General features: G+C 43.7%; 2 protein-coding genes and 1 long non-coding RNA gene across 6 annotated transcripts in view; 1 reads left to right on the top strand and 2 right to left on the bottom strand.

Annotated features, from left to right (window-relative positions):
- Nucleotides 1–4,260, top strand: part of LOC120509133 (cell migration inducing hyaluronidase 1) — a 98,988-nt gene extending 94,728 nt beyond the window's left edge. For 2 of the 3 annotated variants that reach the window (XM_039723462.1, XM_039723460.1), the window contains exon 29: nt 607–734. In XM_039723462.1, coding sequence (XP_039579396.1) covers nt 607–734 — 128 coding nt within the window. Of the gene's footprint in view, nt 1–606 lie in introns of all 3 variants that reach the window. The other variant, XM_039723461.1, reaches the window with a different exon arrangement.
- LOC120509134 lies at nt 1–5,669 on the bottom strand. 2 transcript variants are annotated; one of them, XR_005629166.1, is made up of 4 exons: nt 5,536–5,669; nt 4,715–4,911; nt 812–4,381; nt 1–708 (listed from the first exon to the last, which is right to left on the bottom strand). It is a non-coding gene; the product is annotated as an uncharacterized LOC120509134 (long non-coding RNA). The 2 variants fall into 2 exon arrangements; XR_005629165.1 differs by having other exon boundaries at nt 1–1,811.
- A 5,518-nt stretch (nt 5,670–11,187) lies between these two features.
- On the bottom strand, nt 11,188–16,294 carry MESD (mesoderm development LRP chaperone). Its single transcript, XM_039723596.1, has 3 exons — nt 16,073–16,294; nt 12,280–12,512; nt 11,188–11,588 (listed from the first exon to the last, which is right to left on the bottom strand). Exons 1-3 carry the CDS (start codon nt 16,265–16,267, stop codon nt 11,324–11,326), a joined length of 693 nt encoding a protein of 230 aa, XP_039579530.1. The 5' UTR covers nt 16,268–16,294; the 3' UTR covers nt 11,188–11,323.
- Nucleotides 16,295–16,722: the final 428 nt, after the last annotated feature.

The following is a 16,722-nucleotide window of genomic DNA, read 5'->3' as shown; positions in this document are numbered from 1 at the left end:
TCATTTCTAACCTCCCATTACTCCAGTAAAGGGACACTTTTTCTGCTTCTGAACTTTGCCTTGCTTGTTTCTATCAGCATGTGCTCAAACATCCTGAAACCAGTAATTTATTTATTCAGAAAGGTTGTGTTCACTGCAGCTTTGGGTAACATGCTCTATTTAAACTGCAAAAAGGAAAAAACACACTGGCCATTTTTCTTAGAAATAAATAATTCAGGGGATTTGATTTTCCAGATTAAGTTTAGATTAAAAGACCTTTTAATAATAGAAATAGTGAGCCTTTTTACCCACTAAATGCCCCAAACCAGGATTTTTTATTTGTCTGAACTTGTTTTTAGCTGGCTTTCTCTTGAAACATTCTGACTTGATGGCACAAAGCATGTTGATTTCAGAGCATCACATATGGCATTAGAATACAGCTCCACATGCACATTGCTGCAATCAGCTCTACCAGCTTTTGGCATGATTCCATCTGTGTGTGTGTGTGTGTTACATACATGGCTCTTGTGCACCTGCAGCCCTCCAGCCATGAGGTGTAGCCATGCACACAGGAGGGTTTCTGGTGCAGTCCTGGCACACTCTAAGTACATTTGTTCTGATTTGCAGAAAAAATGGCTTTTGTCGGCTTCAAAGGCAGCTTCCGCCCCGTCTGGGTGAAGCTGGTCACGAACGAGGACTCAGCCAAAATCTACCAAGCACTGCCAATTCCTGTGGTGAAGAAAATGAAGTTGTGAGGACACCCTGCTGTGCCTGCTGGCCGCCAGCACCGCTCCGTGGGATGGACAGACGGACAGACAGACAGACTACTGACCGCTCTGCGCAGGCCTCGCCCGCCCGCGCCGCCGGCGTAGCATTTTGTTGTTGTTGTTGCTGTTCAAAAAGAGATCTCACTGTAAGTAGCTAGAGGGGCCAGGTGTGAGAGCAGAGCCTCCTGCTGTGGCCAGCAGCGAGTGCTGGGGCCGCCAGGCCGGGCTGGCTCGGGCGCTGAGGCCGGCCCTGGCGGCACCGAGCCAGGCCTGGGCTGTTTCTGCAGGAGCTGCTTCTGCCAGCGCTCCTGGGACACACTGGTGTTCGTGCTGCCTCTGGAAGGGGAGCTCTTGGTCTGAAAACCGTCAAGGATTGTTGCTTCCACCATCTTCTAAGTTGACTTTTCCTTTTCTGTAGCGTAACTAGCTGCTCACGCAGACTGGAATGCCAGTTCAAAGACTGGTTGATAATCTGGTGGAGAAAGAGTGGATTTGAGTGATTTCCTGGGTGCTGGGAAGTGTAACTGAACAGTAAGCATTTCCCCTAAAGCTTCTGTGAGGTTTGGTCAAGCTCTTTGGGGTGTGTGTTGCACATGCAGCCCGCGGCACATAGTTGGGGAAGAAATGACAGAAGGAGTGGACAAAACATGCCAGCAGAGACTGATGGAACCACCTATTCCTGCTTCCTCAGAAAACCACATTTTTCCTATGGATCACGGAGTTTTAATAGTGGCTGTGCAAACAGGAAATTTTCCTCCAACAAGCAGCTGCAGGCTAGAAGGAGAGCAATGTCAATTAGCACATGTATTTTCTCAGCCTTTCCCATTCAGCCTTTCCCTCTGTATAATGACATGCAGAATCAGTTTATGGTTGCCAGCTAATACAATCCCAGTTCAAGGCTTCCAATTTTTGACTAGGAATACTGGGACTTACCTTATTCAGCATCAAATAGGGTGAGCTGCCCTCACCTTTCCCAGGACATCAGGGGAAACAGGATCAGACTGCTCTGCTGTGTGTTGCTTTCTGATCCTGTCTTCAGGCTAAAGATATTATGTCTTGGTCCTCCTGTAAGAGTTACATGAGAGCTGGATGAGGTCTTTCCAGGAGGCTGAAGAATTAAAGTGGGAATCCCAATGCACTAGTTGGATGTCTTGTACCTCCTTTCCCCCTGCTTCAATCAAAGACCTGGGTAATGATGGCAGATCAGAGTGGATCAGGACTTTACAGGGGCATCTCTTGAAGATGGGATGTTAACATTACCTTGTAATACACTGAAAGCATTTCTAGTGTTCAGTGATATTTCTGTCAGTTGCCCCAAAATACCACACAGGCGTTTCTGGAGGCTGTAGCTGTTGTAAGAAATCTGAGGGCAGGGGGAAAATGTGAAAGACATCATGACAAGCTTTTAAAAAATGTCAGTCTTGCCAGCAAGACTTTGGTTTATTTCCCCACTTTATCTCTGCCTGTCCCCACTGCCACATAAATTATTCCAATTGCTGATGGCTACTTTGTTTATTAATTAGGTTTTTCTTTTTCCCCACAGTATCAAAAATGTTACCTTGAAGTTAGACTAAAAAGCAAGGATTTTGTTTGTCATTCCAAAGGCTGTGCAGATACTGGTTTAGATAAGTTGCTCTGAATGTCAAAGCAAGCATGAACAAAATTTAGATATACTGTAGGTTGCATTCCACTCAAGCCTCTCCTGGGTTTTGAAACTGGAAATGTTCTTTTCAGACTTGCTACAAAATTGTTTTGAATTCACTGAATGTCATGTGTATTGTATTATAAAGAAAAAATTTAAAAAAAGAAAAAAAAGGAAAAAGAAAAAGAGCCAAGCATTCCCTCCCAGCTTCCCAACAAGAGTCTGGTAATGAATGTTCCTTAGGCATTTGTGCTGTTTGCAGAGTGAATGGGCAACATTTGTAAAAGGCAAATAAGGTGGGTTGTTTATTCTCCAAAATTCTTATGATAGTTTGGGGATTTCACAAATTATTCCATGAAAGAGTCAGTCTCACTGGTGTTTCAACCATGATCATCCAAAACATTTATCTGATGTCCTGTGATGGCCACAACAGTGCCAGATCCATGAAGCCAAGGGAAGAGACTAACAGGAATTCCCCATGGTCTGTCAGTTTGGGTTGTCTAAACCTTTTCCCTGCCCTGAGCCAGTGCTGTTGGTGGCAGCAGTTTTGGTGGAACACATTTGCTTCCAGGAGATGGACCAAAGCAGGAATATTTCCTTCATGAGCACATAGCAGATGGTGGGCAGGAAAGTGGGATGTGTCTGGAGTGGGATTTGGCTTTCTACAAGCCCCAGTGCTGGGGTTGCCCTCTGCAGTGCTCCACTGCCCATGGCCATTTCCCCTCTCCTGCTCCCTCTAAGAGTGTAAACACCCTGGAGCATCCCACCAGGTGGGTCTGTCCCCAAACTGCTTTGTTCAGCTTCTAGGAGCACGTTACCTTTGTGCTGAAATGTAGCTTCTGATTTTGCTGTTTTGGGAATTCTCAGGGTGAAAGCATATGACTTGGCTCTAGGAAAAAAACCTTTTTCTTTTCCTTTCTTAAAAGATCTCACCTTCTTAAGAGAGAAACCTTAATCAGCTTGTCCTGTGATGCTGAGCCTGGCACATGGGGCCTGTTTTGGATCTGGGGAGGGTCTCCTGCTGTGAATACCCACAGGAATCACTGCAGGCTGGCAGCCCCAGGGACAGCAGAGCATCCTGGCTGCGTGCAGGGAAATGCCCAAGGCTCCTGGTGACCTGCACGGCCTGGAGCCATCCGTGTGTCCTCTGGAGGCAGAATGGAGCCTGCTGCCATGGCCAGTCAGCAAGAGCCCCGTGCCAAGTGATTCCTGTTCAGCCCCTGACTGTTCTAGAAACTCTTTTCAAAGAGTGCACACTCTGACCAGTGAATTCCCCAACTGCTCGTCCTCTGTACAGCCCCTGCAGGAGCTGCAGTGACCCTCTCTGTAAGGTTTGATTCCTGCAGATGTTTCCATGTTTGCCTACACAGTTGCCATTGGTGGAGTGGGGTTTTTTTGGTTGCATTTTGTTTGTTTGTCTCTTTGTTTGTTCGGATGTTTGGGTTTTATTGCCTCTGTTCAACTGCTTGTTTTACCTGTCGCCGAAACAGCTGGTCCTTTTTCGGAGTTAGAGGTTTGTACATTTTCTTATAGACTTTCCAATGAAAAAAAAAAAAGATATATTTTCTATTAATTTATTACAATGGCACTAAGACAACTAAATTGCAGACATATGAAGCATTTTTACTGGAGTTGAGCATTGTCCAGTTTGTTAAGGAGGTTGGCAATGTGTCTTTTCTGATAATCTGCTTTGCACTTGAAAGCTCTCTATGTCCACAGACCGTGGTGGTGCATTGACTGTCGGGTTATGATGACAAGAGCTCTTGGGACGTCGTTTCCAAAAGATTGTGGCTTACAACTGAAATAACACGTAGTTGTTTGGAGTACACAATGTTTATCAAAATAAATATTCAGTGCAAATTTCTTATTTTATTTTTGTCTCCCTACTTATTTCAAAAGAGAAAAACTCCTGCGATCACTGCTGTGCCACTGCTGCCCTGTGTGTGTGCACATGTGTATCTGTGTGTTTGGGATGGATGAGTGGATCTGTCACCTATGATTGAAAAGCATAAAAATATAGTATAATTTAATATATTTCATAAAATATAACATGATTTAATATTTAGATTATATATTACAAAGATAATATAAATTATTAAAAGAGTATTACAGACTAGAAGAGAATGGAATTGTTTATCTTGGAAAAGACCCCTAAGGTCATTGAGTCCAACAGTCATAAGCAAGCATTCCAAAGTCCACTATCCAGAAATGCCACATTTCTCATATATAACATTATAATTTATTTTATATGTATGATATATAATATAATATAATATAATATAATATAATATAATATAATATAATATAATATAATATAAATTTTTACCCGGAGAGGCCGTTCCCTGTCCGCGGGCGCCCTCTCGCGGCCCCGGCCGGGCGCGGCTCCCGGCTCTCCCGTCCCGGCCGAGCCGTGAAATTCCTGCGAGTCTCTCCCGGGCATCAAGTTCCAAACGGCGCTGTCCCAGCTCCTGCTGCCAGCTGCGAGGTGTGGGATGCCTGACAGAGTTTTGATTCTCCCCAGCCCTGTGGAGCACGGGACTCTGTCTGTCCGTGTCGCCAGGCTCAGCGCTGTGCGTGCAGCGCTTGCGGCCTTTGGCAGCAGCCGGGCCCGTCGCCCATGCAGGCGCTGAAGCCGCTGCGGTGAGTCCCAGCCTGGCACAGCGATCCCGCAGCTCTCTCAGGGCTGTTCTGCCATTCCCCTTCTGAGCAAAGGATGGGAGAGGGATGTGCACAAAGCAGGGCTGCAGGCACACCGTTCCTCCTTTGCAGAACACCGTCAGGAGCTGCTCCTGCGCTGCTCCCTCAGCGCGGGGCCGAACCCGGCCCGTGCTCCCTGAACACCACCAAAACCCCAGCGAGAGCTGCAGCGCCCTGCGAGCGGATCTGCCCGCAATTTCCGAGGGTGAGGCTCAGCTGGAGCCTCTCAGCACTGTCAGGACATGGTAAGGGGCCTGTGACAAGGGAACAGCGACAGGATTCAACAGGAGGGAGCCCCCGACAAATAATTCTCCCTCTTCCTTTGCCAGAAGGTGGAATGTGAGATCACAGTGAAATTCCCAGCCCCACCAGAGCCCCATCTCCTCTCCTCCTGTGTTAGCGTAGGATGAGCAGTACAGGATAATGTTTCTAAAAGCACAGATACCTCACCTGGAAGCAAAGGGCCTGCCAGCTGATAGCAGCACCTGAGGAAATGAATGCAGCTCATTTATTTCTGCTTTCCTGTAGAAAGCTCCAGTGCTACAGCTCCGTCTCTTGGACATGGACTGCTCTCATTACAAATCTAAAGTTGATTTTCTCATCCCAGAAAGTGAGGCTGTCCTGGCTTATCACTACTGCCAGAAATAACAACATGGGTGAAATAATTTCAGGCCTTAGTTGGGTTATCTGAGCACTGAGCGATGTGGCTTAAATGGTGATGTTATGTGGGAACAGAAGCTGAGAGGAGTGGTGATAAAAAGGAAAGTGGTCTTGCCTTCATTAGGTTACACAGCTCATTAATTCACAACAAACTACCTGGTACCCACATTAAAGGCAAGACAGTTGTTTTTTTCAAGATCTTGTGCTCAACTGCTGTCTTAAATGCCAAATCATTTGCATGTCTGTGCTTCCATTAAGGTCCTGGCAACTGCATCCTATTATAAGTGCAATTATCTAAAGTCCAGGCAGTGATTAACATGCTGCACAGCACCTGAAAGACAGCAGCTGACTGTCAGGGGCTGGCAAGGCACAGGGTATGGCTGTGGATACAACTGGCAGGATGAATAATAAAATACTCATACAAAAGTCTCATGTGATTTCAAATATGTACTATTTTGGACACTTCTGAAATACCATTTTAGATGGGGGGGTGAAAACGACTAATTTCTAAATTTCTTTTGCAAAAATAAGTTGAGTGAAATGGAAGGACAAGTTAAAATATACAAGATGGCCTGCAGGCATGAATCTCAGAAGCAATATCAATGGTCACATAAATACACCTATTAAACATTTTTGCTTATTTTTTATATTGACTCAGCAAGTGCTCAACCATGATCTTGTTTTCAGCACACCCTTGCACTACAATTATTCAGGTACCTTACCAGAGAAAAAACTTTATAAGCAACAGCAACATCCAGGTCACTTCATGGTGCTGTTCAATCCTTGCACCTTGGAAGCAAATTCCAGGGCCTTGCTGTTCACCTCTTTCCAATGCACACAGAGCCCTGATGACATCTAACTCTGCCAACAATTAAGGCAGCCGAGGTAATTTAAATATTAATGATTTAATGAGTGCTCAGTGCTGTGGACAGTGCCTCCCACAGAACTGGTGGGCAGGGTGCCAGCACCAAAGTCCAGCCTCTGCTCAGACACAACTGATAATTGCCTTTAAAAGCAGCAGATGTTACAGGCAGTAAAGATGGGCCCACAGGTTTCTTTTAGAGTTAATAAATTATCTAAGGAAAAAAAAGTTTGGGTTATAAACTCCATGAATTAGAGCATTGCAGTTGCTCTTCTGTAAAAAACAAGGGTGTCTCCTGTCTCACTTCAACACAGTACAATTCTGGAATAAGAAAGAAAAAAGGTTCTGTTTCTGAGAAGCTGTAGCCTTTGCCCATAAGACAGGGAAGAGGCTGAAGCTCCTTTAACTGTCCCATCTTCCCCTTCCAAAACACCAATGTCTATGTAATAATAATAATAATAATAATAATAATAATAATAATAATAATAATAATAATAATAATAATAATAATTAATAATAATAATAACAACAACAATAACATATAACACCAATTAAAAATAATTAATGATTACCATTATTACTGTTAATTAAATGATGGCTAACAGGTCTGGTTTTCCTATCACAGAGACAGTTGATGTAGTGCCACTGGTGACCCAGCCACTATCAGCACAGGTCTGTTAGGCAGCATCACACCAAAAAGGAACAAAGCATTTCCCATCTGTCCCTGGCTAAAGCCTGGCACCGTGCAATGCCTGATTGTTGTGTGTTACAGCAGCTTTTTAAATGCTAATCAAAAACTGCTCTGCACAGAGCTCTCCTGTTCCATGTCCAGCCCCCTCCACCACCTGACTACTGCAGGAGAAAAAAATACCATCATCCAAAAATCCAGGTGGAGGGATTTTCCTTCTTTTCCTTTCTGGCAATTTGGTACTACCTGAATTCAGTGGGATTTGTCCTGTTAAAAGGGCACAGTATAAAAGATAAAAAATAGTGATATTCAAAAATAGTTCATTTTATCCCAGAGTAAGAATTATCAAATAGCAGGGTATCAATGGACCTAGCAGGATGAAAATCTTAATAAAGAAAAATATGACAGTACCAATGAATTAGGCATTTTAAAACCAGAGGCATCCCCTCTATTGAGGCACAAGTTCTTTGAATTTCTATAAATATCTGATGCAATTAAAAGAAAAAAAAACTCTGGAAAAGGCAGTGTTACTCCCTGATTAAAAAAGGAAATGAGCCACAGATAAAAGAATGGAAATAATTTATAAGCTTTACCAGAAACCCATCGAGAACAGTAGCCAAATATCACATAAAAGTTGGTTGTTCCATGGCTTTACAAAATGGTGTTTTAATTTATGATTTCCTTTTTGGGACAAAATTCGGAGTTCAGGAACAGTGACAGAAAGATTTTCTTGGAAGTCAAGGCTGATCTGACTGTTCAGAGAAATGCTTTGACCACTCTAAGTTAAGATCAGAAAAACCTGTAGTAGTTTGTGCCAGAACAATTTAAAGAAAAAACCCCAAATCAACAAAACTCAGAATATTTTCTGCAGTATTTTATTACATAAAAAGTTGATTGTCCATAGGAAATTTTTCACAAAGTGCAACCACATCCTGTGTAGCATCACTGACAAACTTTTTTCTGAGTAGGACAGCTGGGTTAAAAAAATTTAACAGTAGCTCAGAAAAGTTAGGTATAGCACTAGAAGAGAGAAGCCACTATGCTGGGAGGAGAAAGGCAGCAGATGTTTTGCTGTCATGAAAACAGATGATTTTCCATGTACCTCTGTATAGAACTGAAAAAAAAAAGGAAATAGTAAGAGCTATAACTACCACCCTAGTGGTTGAAATTAGTTTTAAAGGAGGTATCTCAATGTTCTGTATGTGGAACCAAAAAATCTGTTATTGAAAGCCTGATAAGCCTCCAAAGGAGACTCCATCTTCTGAGGTACTCACAGAGCATTCCTGGACTTGTATAAAATTTTGAGGATATTTATTTTTATATATTCATGTGTGTGATAGGGTTTGTGTGATAGGGTTTAAGCTTCTTAAGTCATCACCAAACATTTAGTTATGTACCACTGTCCCAGGACAAGTGCAACTGTCTCAAAGACTTTACCACTTTTAAAAGGCAATTCAGGTTATTCTTGAGTAATGAACTGTAATAGCAGAGAAAGATTGCCTGGGGTAAAGCAGCTCCTGCCAGACTGCCATATTACACTTACTGGTATATTTCAGTATTTGTTTAGCGTAAAGAATGAAAAAGAGAGAAGAAAAATGGAAGAGTAAAATAAATTTATTTTGTGAAGGCAGCATTTTGTGTTTTATATAAAAAAGCAACTGCCAAGTCATCACACAGATTAAAAACCTAGAAAAAAAAACAAACACAAAAAAACCCCAAGCACTCTGAAATTTGATTAAGCTATGTGGCACAAGACTCACCTGCATTTGGCATGGGCAACTGACCCAGAAACAACCAACCAAAAAGAAAAAAAAAAAGAGTCAATTGTCTGGTTCAATTTCAATAAACCTCCTTTTAACTACAAAGGGGAAAGACCCAATCTACTGTAAATGTAGATTTATGAATGACTAAAGTATCTATACTCAAAAGTTGGGCTATAGCTATAGTGTAGTAATTGTTTCTCCACCAGTCTCAAACCCAACCTGATCAAAAAGGAAATAACATTAGGAGGAATACAAAACTGCACTTCCATGTCTTTCTGATCAAAATCTGAATTGTCACCTCTATACCATAACTTTGAAAAGCAAAAACTCATTAATATTTCATTTTTATAGTTTCATCTGACTTCTGTTCTTCCCTTGAGATGAGAAGCAATATTGGTTACAAAGGGTGGTGCTAACCCAGAATATGTGACCAAATGATAAATTAGTTGTGCACAAAAATTGACTGCACATCTCAACTATCAAAGTACCACTAAGACTCTTCTCAACTCTGCTGCACATCTGCATTAGTAGTAGAATATAAAAAGTAATAGCTAATCCTGAAGAAACAAATTTTAATTTTCCACTCAAACAGGTACAGGCCTGTTTAATGAAGTGTAGCTGCAAAGGTTTCTTTAATCTAAATTCATACAAATATAATTAAAATTAAATAAAATGAATCAACTGGAACCCTTATCAACATCATTTAGTCCTTACATACAGAAACCAAAGATGAGTTAGTCTGCCTCTTGAATACATAACCAAATGCAGATCTATTTAAAAGGTTTTACTACTCTTCAAAACAATAAGTTTAGTGACATATTTTATTTTAGAACAAGGACTCAGTTACAGTTTCATACTTTTGATACCGAAGTATTCCACAAGATCAACCATTATGGTTCAATTAGGACCTTTTATCCAAGACACTTGGATTTTAGCACCCTAAAGAAAAAGTAACACCATACCAGTATTGAATGAAGACAGCTGGTACTGTGCTCATCCTCTGTAATAAAATGATGTGGACCACACTACTCGGTGCCTTTTGTCCCTAACTGGTTGTAAGGCAGAAGGGAAACAATTCTAAGCAAAGCATTTGACTGAATACAATCTGAGTAATAACAAAACCTCCCCAATTATATAAAGTATTGGCTCCCATGTGAACAGCTTCATAGTATTCAAATCAAATGTTCATTTACAATCAACCACGTCAGTCAGGAATCTGTACCAAGAGAAAAACCCACCAAAATCTAACCAGATCAGTGTTAGTGAGTGATATGTCTGACTCAAAGTTTAACTCTGTGCTCTAACTAGTGCTTTTTCAAATATTTAAACAAAGCATTAAATCAGTACACCAAATTAACTTCAGAGTTAAAAGCTTTTCCTTCCAGCTCTCTGCCTGAGTAACGGGACACACAGACCAGGTGCTTCCACAGGCACAGTCCTTCAGCAGCAGGAGCAACCTGAGTGCCCTGGATTCATCTTCACTTTTCACCCTGACACTGCTCATGCAGGTGCTACCATTCCATTCATTTCTGCAGGGCACAGAGTGTCCCTCCTGTACACATCTGCAGTGCATGAGCAGAGCTCCTACCCAGCGTCCACCACACTCCTAGGCACAGATTTCCTGGGACACAACGGGTTGAGTTTATTTTAAAGAAACAGGCAGTCTAACCAAACATGTCCTAAACCCTGTAATTTCAGGCATCTTTGGCCACTATTCTTTGCTACTTTGGGCAGGTTTGTGCCAACTATGTCTATCAAACCATCTTCCAAGAGAATCTTTTCACACTGCACTTGGCTCTCAGCAGCTGTGAATCCATGATTTGTACACATCTTGGGATGGACACAGCTACTACAGATGAAAGAATCTTTTCACACTGCACTTGGCTCTCAGCAGCTGTGAATCCATGATTTGAACACCCAAGAGGGACACAGCTACTACAGATGACCATCAGTGTATTCTGAGACCATAATTCTTCTTTTCCACTTAAATTAAATTTGCAATGTTAGACACACAGATTTGTAAGCTAGTTTTAAACAACAACAAAAGCATAAAAAAATTACAAACTAAAGCAGTCAAATGCTGCCATGAAGCATTACCTTTCCTGTAACTAAACAAATGATCAACGGCAATGAGTAAACCGGTGAATTTGAACACAAATTTGAGCTTCAGTAGTCTCTGCTTCCTTCCTCCCCAAAACCCAGGACTCATCAGCAGATTCCCTTCAGGGAGCAGCAGAGCAGGATTCAGTCTGGGTACCGTGGCTGTCATAGCTCCTCTCTCTGGTTGGTTGCTCGGTTGTCCTCTTTGGCACCGTTCGATTTCTTCTCTGTGTCTTTTTTCTTCTTGGCTTTTTCAGGTTTTGTTTTGTTTTTCACTTTCTCATTTCCATCTGCTCCTTTGCCAGGATAAACCTGACCTTCCAGAGTAACATCTGCACACCTTTCCTGATTGACCAGGAAGTCTTTGATCTCCCAGGCATAGCCACCATCCCGCAGCATGAAGATGGCCCGATTGGAGCCAACAATAAACCTACAGGAAAAATCCAAATTTTTTTCAGTTAATTCTGCTTTTCAAATACATTTGCTCAGAGAGCCTCCATGACTGAGGCACATGTTTAAGAGCAAGAAGCTGGTCTAGCTGTTGCCTGGGGATGGGGACAAGCGAACAATATTCTAGGACATTTAATAAAATGTATGCAGTAGATCAATAAGTAACCAAGGAAGTAAGAATAAGGAAACAAATTTAGAACTAATTTGGCACTACGTAAAATCCACTAAAAAGCATTAAATTTGCTTTATACACTTATTGCAACCCTTCTCACTCGGCCTCAATAAAGAGCACAACATTCTTCTGTTTCAAAATGATGCTCTCTCTCAGAGAAAAAGAGTCACATTTAACAGGGGAACAGAAAGCCTTTTGTGGTGACAAGTCTTCAGAGTGTGATGTTTTCCATCAAGCACATAAAGGCAAACTACTGCAGCTAGAACTGATAAATAGCTGAACCATAGTGAGATAAAAAGAATTAGGGCTACACACACACATAGTGCATAAGCTTGAAGAGGTTTGTGCACCACACCACAAGTTTTGTCACAAGTGACAAAGAAACAGAAATAGTAATGGATGACGGAGGTAGAGAACAGCAGATGAACAGCTGAAAAGGTTTTCAGGAAGAAAGGGTTCTGCAATGGCAAGAACTTTATGCTTCTGCACAAGAGCTCACCTTTGCACATCGTAGTTTGCGTTGAAGAGGCTGCCCTGCCACAAGCTGGTGATTTCTTCTGTCTCCTTTTCTGTTGGATTTCCCGACACTGTGACAAACATCATCAAAGTCTTCCCCTTCTTTGTCAGCTTCAGGATGCTTTCAGGCTTGCCTGGATCTATTTTTGAGAAATCTATTGGTGCTGGAGGCCTCTTGTGTTCAGGAAGATCTCCCTCTTCAATGTCGTCATCTTTCTGTTTTGAAAACGACAAGGAAGCTTTAATCTCAGCTGTTCCACAAACATATTTTGGATCTTTTTTTTTTATCTTTTTGTTTAGAGAATAACTTTGATAAAATATTTTTAGCTGAATAATGGAGATTGTGACACCAAAAGAAATAGTGACTGTTGTTTCAGGACACTTCACCAAGAGTGCTCTTTCCACTTATAACCCTCCCCTGAAAATGATGAACATTTTCATATTGACAAGTGGAATCTCATCACACACTGAGAAATATTTCAGCCTTAAGGCTAATTCAATACAATTCCACCTATGAAACTCATAAAATGCTTCACAGTTTCACTAATATTATGCATGCAAGATGAAATGGGAAAGTTGCAATAAAAAGCCTCATACACACATATATGAAAAAACATTAATCTGATACTGCTTTCAAAGGTCAAAACTCACTTCTGGGAATCATGTGATAGCTTGAGAATTTAAGTTCCCTTACTTTGTGTCTTGAAACAATTAAACCCACAGAATTCACATCTTCTGTGTGCTTATGCCATAGAAAGACTTTGATTAAAGGTTTCATGACTTTTCTAATGCACAGATGCAGCTCACAGCCTGACAACATAATCACCCAGAGTAAATCACTCCCACAAAGAAGGAAAAAATTAACCTCTTGATGTCTCTGCTGAGGCTGACAGCCATTTCAATATTTGGAAAGGCACAATCAAAGTGCTGCCCTTAAAACAGCTCACAAATGTGAGCAGAATATGGTGACAATTTACATGAAGCCAGTACCTGATTTCTGTAACAGTAGACTTTAAAGTTTATGCACTACAGAACAGAAGCTGTAGGAGGCTTAGATTTTATCCTTTCTTTTCTTATTAATTATGCCTTTGTTTCAATTTTGCAAGTCTGAAACGTGCTTCAAGTAGTACACACACCTTGAAATTTCTGAAATGAGTGAACTGGGAGGAAAGGAGAGCCCAAGAAAGTCCCTGCCCTCACTAAGTGGGAACATTATCTTACAGGAGGCCAGAGAATGGTCAAATTGGTAAAGTACAGTGAAAATACAAAATCTCACATGACTGACTGAAAAACATTCTCCACGATCAAAAGAAGCTTAAGTCTGTCTTGACTAGAGCAAAGCCAGCTTATTCCAGTTTTGAAAGAAAAAGGCAGAAGGAAACATTTCCAAATACTTTGTATGAAATACAGAAACTGACTTTGGATTTAGTGACAACATAAACTACTAACATGTATTACCTATTTTTTCCCCTAACTATTCAACTAAATGCTCCTGAAGTTGTTTTCTTTCACTTTGAATGGAAATACATTCAGCATTATCAACTCAGCATTATCAAGTCACCCCAGGACACAGACTCACTTAAACAGTAACATGAGGTTCCAGAGGAAAAGCATTCCATAGACACAGGAAAAACTGTATATTCGTTCACTTGCTCCTCCCCTCAGCTCCCATTTTCAGAAATTTCTCATAAATGCTCTGCATTTTGAGTTTTTGAAACATTAGTAATATATCTCACTTAATTGCTTTGCCTGTTCAGTGATCAGAGTCAAGCCTGAGAAACCCTGAGCTTGTACCAGTAATAAACTGTTTAAAGCACTTGACATTTCAATCACTAAGAGTCCTCCAGCCCAGATTCTCAGTCCTGTGTCCAGCTCCCCAGGACTCCAGGCTTCAGGAGAATCCCTTTCCATGAGGAAAATCCCTCAGTGGTTTCTCCAAGCTCTAGTTGTGCAACTGAGCTGCTGAAGCACTCTGCCTCTTTGCCCATCCTTGTTTTCCACCCGATCAGCAGGCAGTCATGCACATGGTGCAAGGGGCAGCAGAGAGGTGGCTGCTCCTGCTGGGAAAGCTGCTGGAGCCACACTCAGGCTTGTGGCTGAACCCAGCATGTCATAACCACCATCTTCCAATGGTTTCAGGCTAATTGGTAGGGAAAGAAAGAAAGAAAGAAATCTTTGGAGTAATTTCATTCAGTTGACAGTAATGACATTTGATCCTGTACAGTGTATGCCCTGTGTCCCTCACTCCCAAGCGCAGTTCCTGCTCTTACCCGAATTCACAGTGGCCCCTTTGTTTCTCATCCCACTCCATCAAGTGCACTCGTGCCCTTTCTCCTGCTCCACCACCCCCTCAAGCCTCTCATGTTCGCCGTGTGTCCTGACTCCCACCAGGCAAAAAGCCCTGCAGCTGACCATCCCAGGAGAGCAAACAACCCCAAACTGCTGTGCCCTGTGTGCCTCTCCCCAGGGACACCCCCAGCCCCAGCAGTGACTGCCCAGCTGCTCTGCCACATCTGCATTTGTGCAGCACACTGTGACCTGGGTCAGGGACCTGCTCCAGCTGAAAAGGAAAAACCCTCCAGAGCCTCCTGACCTGCCCACCAGGGCTGGAGCAGAATATACAGCCAAGAGTTACAGCAGCATTAACTGGAGTCTCCCCTTCAGCCATCTCATTGAAAAGAGATGCTCAAACCTTTTAAGGTTTTTTTTTTTTTTGCTACAAATACAAATTTGGTTCAAGTTAGGCAATATTAAGCCTTGATTTTTTTGGAAGCTGGGCCTGCTGGGTCCTTGGCTGATACCACTAACAGAAAAGTGAACTTTGAGCCTGTTATTAATTTTATTTAAAATTTTAACTCAAATTTCTAAGAACCTCCCTTCCTAAAGGGATATATGGAGTAACAATCTATGGAATGAACAAGTCCATGACCTGCCAACCAGGACCAAGGCAGGCATCCATACTTCCAGTTACTTTATCTATAATTTACATATAAATCACACTTCTCCACCTTGACTTACAACTGCATAAAACATAAGTTTTCTCTCTATGATTTCTTTCAGGTTTTTTTGCAAAATATTCCAGGAAAAAGCCTCACGGGAAAGAATAAATGACAGTGAGGAGTGCTCTGGCATTTATCGGAAGATGACGGAACATAACGTAGTGAAAAGAACCTATCAGTGGCATGACAACCACATGGAGAAGAGAGTGATGGGAAACCGCCAAGGAAAGTTAAGGCAGCGGGCTGATAAGGATGAAGACGATGAGAGAGAGCTGGAATTAGAAGCTGTTACTATGAGGAAAGATAGGAAAGAAACACCAAACCAAAACAACATATCTATCCTGTAAACGTGAAATTAAATTCCTTCTGGTATCCGCCCCTCGGTCACACAATGTGTATCGCTCAATAATTCGAAAAAATCAGACTTTTCAGCCAGACGAGGCTGGCAGGCACCGAGCTGGGTGCTGGGGCTCTGGGAAGGCGGGACCGGCCAGCCGGGCAGGGCAGGCTGAGGGCCGCTCGCCCCGCTTTGAAACCCCCACACACGGACCCAGAGCCTCGGAGGAAGGACACGGCACCGGCCACCCTTCACAAGGCCAGGGGATCCCTCCCTCCCGGTCCCGACCAGGCCCGGCGATCCGCCCCTGCCGGGACCGGGCAGAGCGGCCGCTGCCCCCGGAGCTGCCCCGGCCCAGCCCGGCCCCGCCGCCCCCGGCAGCCGCGGCGCTCCCTCCGCGTGCTGCGGGCGGACACCGCCGGCCCCGGCGCCTGCCGCACCTCCCACTGCTCCAGCAGCCGGGCCATGTCCGCGTCGTTGTAGTCCCGAATGTCCTTCTTCTTGGGCGGCCGCTTCCCCTCGGAGCCGCCGGTCGCGGCCGCCGCGCTCAGACACAGCGCCAGGGCCAGCAGCGCCCAGCCCGCGGCCGCCGCCATCTTCTGCCGCCCTCGGGAAGGCGGCCCCGGCCGCCTCATGGGCGGGGGCAGCGGAGGGCCGGAGGCGGAGCTGGAACAGGAGCGGAGCGGGACGGATCGGGCCGGGAGGAGGAGCTGGAAGGCAGCGGGGCGCGGTGGATGAGGCCGGGAGGCGGAGCTGCCGGGCGGATCGGGCCGGGCTGGGCGCGGCCCGGTGCCCGGAGCGGCCGGGGCTGACGGGCGCTGCCGGCTCGCCCCGCGCCTCCCGGGGTGTCGCTGTCCCCGCACGAAGCCCCGCTCCCCGGTGCGGTCCTGCAGGGCCCGGGCAGGGAGTGAACGCTGGGCACTGAGAGGATAAAACGAGTAAATAAACGACGGGCCCAGCGCCTGGCATCTAAACTATGTGGATGCCTTTTTTTTTTTTTTTTAAACAGGATGAAGAGTATCTGGGTTTGCTGATTTGTGTGATGGGAACTGGGCTCACTGTATGAGTCTTCTGATTTTGACTGCTGTCT

Source organism: Passer montanus, unplaced genomic scaffold (genome assembly GCF_014805655.1).
Source record: "Passer montanus isolate IOZ18808 unplaced genomic scaffold, ASM1480565v1 scaffold5, whole genome shotgun sequence".
NCBI lineage: Eukaryota > Metazoa > Chordata > Aves > Passeriformes > Passeridae > Passer > Passer montanus.
The sequence above is the reverse complement of the archived record's forward strand: the minus strand, read 5'-3'. Positions and strand labels throughout refer to the sequence as shown.

Coding starts and splice junctions, on each gene's coding strand:
- MESD (XM_039723596.1), bottom strand. CDS start 16,267: ATGAGGCGGCCGGGGCCGCCTTCCCGAGGGCGGCAGAAGATGGCGGCG. Junction 12,513..16,072: donor GGCTGCTGGAGCAGTGGGAG/GTGCGGCAGGCG, acceptor TTTTCAAAACAG/AAAGATGACGACATTGAAGA. Junction 11,589..12,279: donor GCAAACTACGATGTGCAAAG/GTGAGCTCTTGT, acceptor TTTTTCCTGTAG/GTTTATTGTTGGCTCCAATC.